At 45.8% G+C, this 11755-nt stretch overlaps 1 protein-coding gene across 8 annotated transcripts in view; it reads right to left on the bottom strand.

Annotated features, from left to right (window-relative positions):
* The window catches only part of AFF1 (AF4/FMR2 family member 1), a 220426-nt gene that overhangs the window by 163735 nt on the left and 44936 nt on the right, over positions 1 to 11755 (bottom strand). For 3 of the 8 annotated variants that reach the window (XM_025197254.1, XM_006018092.3, XM_025197257.1), the window contains exon 1: positions 731 to 1007. The exons of 2 other annotated variants lie outside the window; for them this stretch is intronic. Coding sequence is in view for 2 of the 6 variants with exons in the window: in XM_006018092.3 (XP_006018154.1) it covers positions 731 to 747 (17 nt within the window). In the remaining 4 variants the exon portion in view is untranslated. 3 more of the 8 variants (XM_025197255.1, XM_025197253.1, XM_025197256.1) reach the window with 3 other exon arrangements.

Here is an 11755-nt window from a genome sequence, read left to right as displayed (position 1 = left end):
AACATGCAATGTGATTTTTGGGTTTTTTTTGTTTTTGTTTTTTTATAAAAGGGACTCATTCTCCCCCTAACCACAACCTGTAAAATGAATACTTCAGGAACTTCTGTTCGGTTTAAAATGTAAAAGGTGATTTAAAAAAAAGTTTGGTAGAATGGCCTTTTCCTTTCACTGACAACTAATGTTAATCATTCTTTTCTAAACTCTCCTCTTCACAACCTCAGAATACATTATCAGCATTTGCCTACTCAGCAGATTTACACACAAACAAACCTGCTACCATTTTATACAGCTAATTTTCCAAAAGGTGCAAGTCTAATATATACACACATCCCTTGCCTTTTATAAGGCTGACATAAACTACCATAAAAGTCTTGTTTATAGGTGCTAACATAGAGTTCCAGAAGAAAAAAAGATAGGAATTCACAAAAGAGAAGATCAGTTTTAATAAAGGAAGGACCTATTAAAACTTTTTGTTTTGATAAAGAGAGTGCTTACAGGGAGTTATTCATTTTATTTCATGCCCATGTGTGTACTGTAAAAAGAGACTGCATTTTATTCAAAAAGAGAAGAAAAGTCCATGCAGGATTTTAATCCAGAGACATTTAAACACAATTTACTCACACAGAACAGCAAACTGTAGTAGCAGAGGAAGGAAGACACTGTAAAGTAAGGCTAGGTACCAGTTCTCAATAAAACCTACACCATAGTAAAAGTTAAATTAATTCCTTACCTTGACTGGGCAGCCATAGTGAAGTTTATAATGGCAAATATTTTCTGTCCATGAGCCCCCTATCCCCAAACTGGCTGCCCTACCCCCCAGCCAAAATTTTTTTTTCCCATTTGCTGATGCTTTCTGGCTGCTTCCTGGTTTCTGTGTATTTGCAACCTCTAAAATATCACAGTATTCCCTACTCCCAAAGACAGTTCCCTGAGCTAAATCTCTCTAGTTCAGCACTGGATTACACTAATTTTGATAGACATCCGGGCACCAGGGGCCTCCTCTGGCTTGATGCATTACAAACCTGCAGGGAGGTTAGCTAGTTCCTGATTTATCAGCTCCCCAGATCAGGCACTTCCAGTTTAAAGGTCTACAAGCTGCGCAAAAGGCTCCTCAGCGTAGTGCTAGAAGCCAGTTATCAGCTGTTGCAACTTCTCAAAAAAACAGCTGTTTTTCCAACTCCAATCCCAGGTGCCTAAACAATCCAGACCTACCTCTTTTTCTGAAAAGTTTTCATGGTACAATCCACCTCCTTACATGGACATGTTATTCTGTCAAGACAAGAAAACTGGAGGATTGGATAAGAAAAGAACAAACCCCAGCACTAGCCTATCGCAGTGGAAAAACACAGTACTTTTCTCTGCCAGAGATCCGCCTGCATGCTCATAAATGGTCCTGTGCCAAAGCCCTGACAATGTACAAACAGGGAAGCAGCTAGAACAGAGTTCCCTACTGCTTGGCTCTCCAGATGTAATTACATTTCATAGGCTGAAGAGGAAGGGGGGAGTGCAGAGACAAGGGGGATTTACTAATTAACAGGAGAAGGGGGAGGTTCTGTAAAACATGGATTCAGTAGGTAGAGATCTCTGCCACCAAACATTTTGTGGGAGTTTTTATTATTGTTGCTCTTCTATCCCCTCCCGCCCTTGAAATCTACAGCAACCACCACAAAAACACCTTTCAGAGTATGATGCTCATCATCACACGGTCCACTTTAGAAACAAAAATCCTAACTAGTCTAGAAATAAAGATTAGTTATTACTGAAAGTCAGTTACAAAATAGATGCATCATGTAAACTGCAGATGCCCATAACCTGGAATCCCAGGTTAAAAGAATTTTTTATTTAAATGTCTAATTTCTCTTGGGCCCCAGTGCTACACAGGATTGTAACCGTGATGTGTACGCTCATTAAGCAAACAGCAGCACCTGGCCCCTGCTTTGGGTGCTCCTCAATACAATTATGAAAAACAGGCTACTGCAGCTCCCTTCAACCAATAGTTAATACAAATTCAGCAGCCAAAACACACACTCAAAATCCTTACAATCTTCCATAGCGCAGTAGGTGTATAAGTATATAACAAAAATATTGGCTCCAGATATATCCCCCACAAAACAAACCCAAACCCAAAACATTTTGTAATACTGAGTTGTTACCAAGAAAGTTTTATTTATTTACATGGCATGGGGTGGAGAGCAGGTGGAAAGCAAATTCACCAATAAAAATTAAAAACTACATACAAAAAAAAATTAGACTGAGACAAAAGTTGAAAAGATTGACAAGATATTATAGCAGATGACACAATTGTTTCCATCTACTCCATCCACAGTTGCTTAAAACACTTTTGGACCAAAATAATTTTCCAATCTTGGACTCTGCCCAAAGTGAAAACTTTTTGGAAAGTCTGAGCAAAAAGGAGCACAGTGCTTTTTGACAGTGTGTGCGTGTGTGTGTGTGGGGGTGGAATATATCATTGTTTACATTATATAAATATGAATATGGGGGGGTATTTTTAAAAAAGTAATTTTGGGTGTCCAAGCTGAAATACCTTAATGCGGTGTGTTGAGTGTCTCAGAATACTGTACCTTGTTCAAGGAACTTACAGTTGGGCACCAAAAGAGGAAGATAGCAAAAGTTTTGGGGGGGGGGGGGTTTAATGCTTTCAGAGTACTGCAACTTCTACACAAGCAAACTACAAATAAAATACCTGCAGAGTAAAAGGTTGAAGTTTGAGAAGAGAAGAAAAGCAAGAGTTCTGTGAAAAATTTGTTTTGGTTTGACCAAGGTATGAACCTTTGGCTGTACAAGGCCAGTACAAATATTTCACATATACAAATGAGTTTTGTGCAAGCGTGCTTGTTTGTAGTAGTCACAGTTAAGTTCATGTATATCCAACTTAGTCACAGCATAAAACATATGCTAAAGGTAAAAATGCACATTTTCTAAGAAGTAAAGAAATTAATTCAAGTAATACCTGGCTTGTAAAGCAATTCAAAGCACTTTTGCAAGAGGTTAGTATCATTATTCCGATTTTACAGGTGGGGGAAACTGAGGCATGGAACAATTAAGTGACTTGCCTAAGGTCACCCAGCTGACCCAGGAATAGAATCCAGGTCTCCTGAGTCACAGCTTACTGCTCTCTCCACCAGCCACGTTATGCTCCACTTGGAAAGATAAAAGCACCTCATGTCATCTTCAAACTCACTAAGGTCAGTAACAAGGGAGTTAAGTCAGATACATAATTATACTAAGTATCTCACCTTGTACAGTACTTTGAACATATAAATACAAACTAACAAACAAACAAGCTCCATGAATGTTCTTTCCCTTTTTCTAAAGGTAAGTCCATTGCTTAAAACCCCTTAATTTGAATTTTAAACCAGTATCCTATGCATAAGAACTTGATTTACCCATTTGTGTGTGCTTTGTGCCCAGGCATGCTTGAGTCTGGACTCTGCCTTAAGGTAGGTCTCTAACTCACCTATTGCATAATGTGAACATAATTGAAGCCAAGGTTACAGAGCCTGCTTTGTAATAGTGCTCCACTGCCATATTTTCTAGTCCTTCTATCTATCATCCTTTTTGATTTCTGTGTGTTAGAAACCTCCTATTAACTTTTATACAACTGGTCCACATTTAAAACTCTTGTTCCAATGCATACCCAAAATCAGCAATTCTGTGACAGCATCTTAAGGAAACTGGCAAAGGAGAGAGACTAATCAGAAACAGGTCAGAAGAGAGTTAAAAACATACCATAAAGGTGTAGCACAGTAACAGCAGATTTGAAAACCATTTATCTACCCATCCTTCTATCAGTAGTTCAGTCAAGTGTGGTATAGAGCCCAGCACTACCCCAAGAACAGCATCATACTTTACAGAAAAGTTTGGTGGCTATGCTATTGGAAAAATTGGTGACAGAGTGCGCAAGAACAAGAAAACCTTGTTCTCCTAAGTCACATTTTCTAGACTTCTAATCAATTTCCACTGCTCTTCTCTGTGCCCTTTCCAATATTCAACTTGCATACAAAATATGTATGTTACTGCTGAACACACATTTTACACCACAGACACCAACTTCTCCATCAAAGACCTTTTTATACCAGTGAAAAAAGGGCAGAGCGTAATAGCCTTAAAACAATGTTCCAGAAGTTTATTTAACTCCCAGGGGCTGTATTACATCCCTTGGTACTAGTGGTGCTTGGCCTCCAGGTGCTCACTACTTAAAGCATCCTGTCTGCATGAGGTGGTGGAGGGAGGGTTGTCTGTGCAGAGAAAATGAGAAAGAAGGTGATGGCCTTATGGATCGGCCTAGTTTCTCCGCATTGGGATCCCTCTGAGCGGCCCTGGCACGCTCAGCCCTCAGCTTCTACCCAATGGCTCCTTTCAGGCTCCGGGGTTTCAAAGAAACAAACAGAAGCCCTAAAAGGAACCAAAATTACAGCAGGGGGGCCTAGGCCCACTCCCCACTCACATGTCCTGTGTCTGTTAAATTGCCACCTATCTTTCTCCTGGCCAATTCCCTCATGTTGCTGTGACAAGTTGTCCTTTATTCTGGACAGCCGGCTTCCTCGTGTGATGTCATCAGTGTGCACCAGCCCCAGCTGCAAAAAAAAAACGGCTGATAAAGTGAGTGGGTACTCCGTCTCTTTGCAGCTCATCTGTCCCAGCCGAGCCTGGAGAGGATGAGTATGCCCTGTCCTCAGGGCTTTTCTTTTTGTTGCTGTGACAAGTTGTCCCCACCGTGACCCACACAGATAAAGGGGTCTCCCACCTCTTTCCTTCCATACCCCTGGGACATAGATCAACTAAATAGTTGGAAAAAATGTTCTTTGCAAGCTTTTGGCCACAAACAGCCCTCTTCAGGCATAACTTGCAAAGAGCAATTTTCCCAACTATTCAGTTGGTCTAATAAAAGATGTCACATTTACCCAGAGAACCTTGTCTGCCTATGTCCTTAGACCAACACGGCTATAACCAACACCCCTGAGAGATGAAATAAAGGCACATCCCATAGATAAAAATAATTGAATCAGCCTTTCTATAAGGCAGAACAACTATTTTTCTAGACTAAAATAGAAAAAGTTCTTTCACTGCCTTGGAAGAAGCTCCCAGTTCTGCTGGACCAAGACAGACACTCATGCTTCTTGATGAAAAGACCCTATACCAGCAGGGGGAGAGAGAGAGAGGTTCAGGGACAACCTACAACAAGAAATGAATAGTGACTTTGGGCAGTAAAATTTGGACAGGCACTTTGAAGCTTGGAAGGAACAGCAAAAGTGTGACAGGTAGATGAAAGGCAAGTAGTGGCAGACTATCTAGAACAGGGGTGGTCAACCCCCACCTGTGAGCCAGATTCAGTCCATGGAAGCCAGCGCATGGGTCTCTGCAGGTCCATAAATTTAGCCACCAGCTACCAAATTTCCAAGCCTCGCATGGATTGGCCCTTGCCAGGCTGGCCCCATGCAGGGGTCAGGTACCTGGATTAAGCCATGCCCTGATGCACACAGAAACCACCCGCCCAGGACCTGATGAAGCCCAGTAGGCCATTACTGTATGGCTGCACCAGCCCCCAAACAGGCCAGCACTGCACACTATGCCAAGGCCACAGACCAGATTCAGCCTGTGGATGGACTTAGCACTGTTCCTCTGGCCCACGGGTTGAAAAGGTTGGGCACAACTGACCTAAGAACATGCCTGGATGCAGCAGAAGATGTTGTTTGTGACTGTTCTCCAAGATGGACAACAGGCTACAGGCCCCAACTCCAGCACTGGTGTGCTTTCCTACAAGTAACCATGCCCTATGGCCACTGCAGCAACTGAACATTTCTGGGTGGAGTGGTCTAAAATTTAGTTGATATTCTTCTGGAATGGAAGTACAGTTCCACTGTTTTCTTAGCCCATGTGCAAACCTGGAAAAGGAAATGATACTTGCTGGCCATGTGAAATTCCAAGACAATCAAGATTGTATGGCTTGGCATTGCTGGTCATTTCTATTAAGTGTAGCACTTACTCATTTTATGGCACTTCACACACACTTTACTTACAGGTAGACTGACTGGTTTTTACAGGGCTTGTAGTTTAAGCAGTAGTACTGCTATTTTCTTACTTTTTTTTTTTTTTTTTTAATTGTCGGTTTTACATTATATCAACGTGTAAGTGCTTGGGAAACAAGGAAGAGGCAGGGAGCCACATGAAAAACAAGAGGCTGATTTTTTTTTTCCAAATACCGCCATACAAAACAAACATTGTTCTTTGGGTGAATCTGATATCTTTTATTAGACCAACTTAAATAGTTGGGGAAAAAAATTTTAAGCAAGATTTCAGGTTTAAAAACCCTTCGTCAGGCTGAGGAAGTTTCTGCAGTTGGGGTATGCTCTACTTTTCATTCCATCCAGGAAAAGAAGCCAGAGGCTGGGCTGGTATGCATACAAGATAGACAGTCAGTAAAGATGTTAAAAAAAAAAATTATAAATATAAGGTATTCTCGTATTTGATAGATTTCCGGTGTGCATTCATTCTGGCGCGCAGTTGTTGTTTGGTCTCTCCTATGTATTTTCCATCAGGGCATTTGGTGAATTGGATGAGATGCATTACATTTCTGGTGGTGCATCTGTAAGATCCAGGAATGCTGATGGCATTAAAAATCATGGACTAAATATAGACACTGGATTTATGACACATTATAGCCTGCCTGACATCTGACTCCCCAGGTACCTCTCTATTATTTAACTGCTACATTCATCCCCCTTCTCCCTGCCACCCAGCCTGTCTCTCCCGTACCAATTCCTCAGTTTACATCTTCACTGACTGCCTATCTTGTATGCATACCAGCCCAGCCTCTGGCTTCTTTTCCTGGATGGAATGAAAAGTAGAGCATACCCCAACTGCAGAAACTTCCTCAGCCTGATGAAGGGTTTTTTAAACCTGAAAGCTTGCTTAATAATTGTTTTCCCCACCTATTTAAGTTGGTCTAATAAAAGATATCAGACTCACCCAAAGAACCTTGTCTCCCTATGTCCTTAGACCAACATGGCTACAACCTATACCCCTGTACCATACAAAAGCAACACTTACCCCCAAGCATTTCCAGTCTGTTCCCTTGGAATAAGCCCAAGTAATCACAAATGCATTGTTTGGTTTCCTGTACCAAAAAATTCTGAGCCCACTCAAAACTTTTCCCCTTATCCTTGCATCCCCTGCAGCATGCAGGTTGCTTCAGCACAGGTGGAACTAGAATCCAAGTGGGTTTGTAGGCTGTTGGCCTAACGTACACCCTGCCACCCACTAACCTCTAGCTTTTCCAAGTGCAATTAAACTTCCTCTAGCACAGAGGCAGGCAATTATTTAGGCTTGTGGGACACATAGGCAGTTAGCTGTGGGGTGGCCAGCCCCCCCTCCTTCCCCCCCCCCCTGGAATCTGCACACCCTGCAGCTCCTCTCTGCTACTGCCAACAGCGCACAGCCCTTGCCCCAGCCCCAGCCCAGGGGGCAGCAGGATGCGCCACAGGCTGGACTGCACTTGGGCCAAACAGGACCAAGGGACCTGCCACAGGCCAGATGAAGTCCCTCCATGTTAGGTAACACCACATTTTATCAGCACCCTGGATTCCAGCTTTTGGCCACTGTATCCCACATTGATGTCAGAACCCATTGTTCATATGCCTATAGTACAGTGGAGAATTCCATAGTTTGATACAGAAGGCACAGTCTGTCAATCATTTTGTAAGTAGGTCATGTAAGCAGGTCACGAGTGGAAAACTCCAGAGCCTAGTGACTATATATTAATGACCTAGAAAAAGTTCCCGCCAATCTTATGTAAATTCGTACCCCACTATTGGACTGTTCTAAATTATTCCTACCTGGCGGCCAGCGATTGGCTTGCTGGCCGTATAAGAGGTTGAAGCAGTTTCCGCCCAAGGTGGAGAACTCCACATATGTCTCGTGGAGAGCTCTGAGCACGCTGTGGAGCCTAGCAAACTCCACGTGTGTCTTAGAGAAGAACTTAGGGGCCTGATCAACCTCTAATCGCTCCCCGTCACCAACCTAGACCTAGACGTAACCTGACAACTGCCGGCCCACACATTTGCAGACCGACCAAACGAACTCTGTAATTTCTGCCCAACCCAAGTTTTGTTTACAACTGCAATCGAAGCAAGCTTCTGACCTGCACTGTATGAGCAGTGTAAGTAAACAATCTTTTTGTTCAATCAAAATGCTTGAGTACCTGATTCCACTCCAAGCGTCACAAGTACCCACCCGCCGACTAGGGCTCCTAAGGCCCCGAACCCCGCGCTGCGGCTCTTTGTGGCGACATGGCGACGAGGCTGGGATACGGGGAAGACGCAAGGGAGTTGGAATTAGTTAAAAACTGTCCATGGCGCAGTGGGGAGCGGCTGACGTCCGGTATGGCCCAGTGGGGAGCGGCTGACGTCCGGTTCGGATGATCTATGGGCACACATTGCCTACCATCAGGCCGGGGAAACAGGACCAAACGCAGTTACCGGTCATTTCTCTCTGAGGGGCGAAGCGGGAGAGGGAAAAGAGTGGAGCACTAAGCTCGATGTAAGGGCCCTGGGCTGTGTTGTGGGCAGAACAGGGGTCGTGTATGGACCCTGGGACGAAGCGGGAACCTGTCCCTAAATTGGGTAAAAGCGGCAAGCGTAGCGGACCCGACCCCTGCCCAGGAGTTTGCCTGCTGCATCCGCCACGTACGAGAGGGCGGGGAAGGAACACCTCCCGACAAGTTTAACTGCCCGACCATGGTACCCCAGTCACGCAGTCACGAACTGTTCACTCAGCTCCGCAAAAGTTTAGAGATGGAGGGCTGCACCGCGACTAAATGGGCAGGCCCCAAATGGGACAAAGGAAAAATGATTAATGTTTTATTCCGCGCATTTGTCAATGCAACGCGTGATATTTAAAATCTAAGCAGCCAGTTAATAACTGTAGGCAAGGCCGCAGCAGAAGCAGCAGCGGCGGAACCCCTTAAGCAGCCACTAGAAAATGGCGCTGGGAAAAAAGTGAGTCGCCTGGAGGACCTGGAAAAGAAGGGTGGAGCTTTGAAAGAACAGGCGGGAATCCAGGCAACGGCCCCGCCCCCCGGGGAGGCACCGTCCCCAACGGTTCCACCCCCTTTTTGTAACTGCAACCGAAACCAGCTTCCTTCCAGCGCCGCCCTAGAGCTGCGGAGGAACGAGGCGGCTCCAGGGCCGGTAGCCCCGCCTGCGGAAACCACACCACCTCCTTATGAAAACGAAAGAAAGGGTAGTGAGTAATTATATCCTGTTTTGCCCACTCTGCCCCCGGAGCCTCCTCCGACAGAGGCCCTTCCCGTAAGCATAGTTAAGTATACGACTAATTCACAGGGCCAAATCCAAGCAACCACTACGCTTCGTACCCGCAATCGAGCTGAAATGCAAGAGCTATTTAAAGAGTCAAAAATTAAACCTGGAGAGACTTTAGCTGTTTGGCTCGGTCGATTAGTGGTCGAATTTGGCTCGGAATTACTGGACCTAGAAGAGGCCTGCTTCCTCACCCGCCAAGCGGCGTGGAGTGGGGGACATGCTACTGATCTTGGATCAGTGCAAAGGAACATTGCTTGGAATATCCCACTGCCATCGCTTGTAGCAGGACAAATTGCACAAAAGTCCCATGTGTGGCATGATGGACGGCCAGAACCAACACCAGCCGAGCAGTTGCTATTGACCATTATTGGAACATTGTACTGCACTTGGCAAGCCGGACGCCGACCACTGGGATTAATAGCGCAACAGGCCAACGGACCGTGGCCACACCGATACTTAACAAACCCCGGAACGGTCCCCACCACTCCGGAGGCCATGGAGGACTGCGTAGATGTTTATGGAGGGTCTCATGCCATTACCCTCCGCCTCCTCCTCACCCCGCAGGTGGGCCAACAAGCCGGAAACATCCTAAAGTCAACTCGGACGTCTTCAGGCCCTAATGAAAACAGCCAGGTCCTCAAAGAGCGTGCATTGGGCCACAGAACCGGACCCAAATTCAGCGTGCCCCATTGAACGTCGCGATGGGCCGTTTCAACCGGAACCAAAGCCACCACTAGAGAGGACAGCGAGAGAAAAAGCTATGTTCCGGTTCCTGTTGAACAAGTCTGGCCTCACTAAACAGCAACTGCGCGCCCTAATGGACGAAGGACAGAAGACACTTGCCGAGAAATTGGGCTTTAAAGTACAACGAAAAGCAAAAAAACGAGTAATGGCCGCTGGTCGAACCGGTGGCCACGCTTCCAAGCCTGACCCCCTGGACTCACGTCCATACACCAGCCTCATCGTCTATAACCCCGCTAACCCCACACTGCAGCGCAAGATTTCTTTCCTCCTTGACACAGGGGCACAAGTCAACGTTATAACCCCTACGACACCTCATGAAAAAACCTCAAAAACCATCATGGTGCAAGGACTGAACGCAACAGCAGCTACCGCAAAGGTCAAATTCTGGGTAGTCAGTCACAGCAAGCCACTTGAGGCAGTTCTAGGGGGCATAAACATCCTAGGCATTCCCGGCATCAAGGCACTGCAGCTAAAAGAACAGATACTACAAGCCCTCCCACTCTCTGTTGCTGACCCCGATCAACACCAACCTACAATCTGCAATATATCGACATGGTGTTTATAAGCCAATCCCGACCACGGATCCTTTGAAGGGGGCACTAGTCGAACTTCTGCAATGCCTTGAACAGCAAAAATGCATTCAACCGATAACAGCCAGCACTCGACTCTCGCCGGGATGGGGAATCGCAAGGCCAGGAAAGCCTAACGAGGTCCGACTAGTGGTCGATTATCGCGAAGCTAACAAGCGATGCCAACCACTCACGCAACCTAGTCCATCTACGCTGCCCCAATGCTTATATGAAATGGCGCAATTTCAAAAGGACATGTGGTTTGGGACAACTCTTGATCTCAAAGACATGTTCTTCTCCATTCCAATCAACGATGCCCAAGGGGTGTTGAACATGTGTGTCAATGGCACCATGTATAAGTGGACAGTCTGCCCGCAAGGGTACCGCAATGCGCCAGCGTTAGCCATGGGTGCCATGAATGATACGCTGAAAAAATTCTGCACCTCCTACATTCTACCCAGCCAGGACGAATTAAACATTTGGAGCTACGTCGATGACCTTGCCATTATGGGCCGCGACCTAGGCACAGTAGCCCAAGTCACCAACAACTTGGTAGACCACCTCGAGCGGACCGGCTGGACCACAAGTCGGAAGAAATCAAAGCTTCAGCCTACCACTGACATTACGTTCTTAGGCACCAATTTCACTGACCAAACAAGGTGTGGCGTAACCCACGGAAGTCCGGACACCAGCCCATTCCAGGGACAACTAGAGGGACAACTGCCAACGGAAAAAACACGACTCCAGCAGTTACTTGGGTATCTCAATTGGTACCGACACCACATTACTCCGACCCACTTACCTGTACTGGCAAAGCTCCAACGTCAAATCCGCAATAAATCTCGGAGGTTCACACCCTGGACTGAGGGGGATGGAAAAAGTCTCCATAAACTTCTTACAGCCATCAAGACGACGCCACTCCGTGCACTCGACCTAGCTGACTCACTAACAGTCACGCTTGGGTATACTGTGAGTCACGTATGGGCCACTGCCCATAACTCTAGTGGCGAACTAATTTATACCTCCCACCGAACCCTCCAAGCAGCTCAACACCGCTATGGAACAGTCGGAAAAATCTTAACGGCAGGACAACTCGTAGAA

The sequence above is a fragment of the Alligator sinensis genome, unplaced genomic scaffold (assembly GCF_000455745.1).
Source record: "Alligator sinensis unplaced genomic scaffold, ASM45574v1 scaffold125_1, whole genome shotgun sequence".
NCBI classification, from domain to species: Eukaryota; Metazoa; Chordata; order Crocodylia; family Alligatoridae; genus Alligator; species Alligator sinensis.
This window is presented reverse-complemented; position numbering and strand designations above follow the sequence as displayed.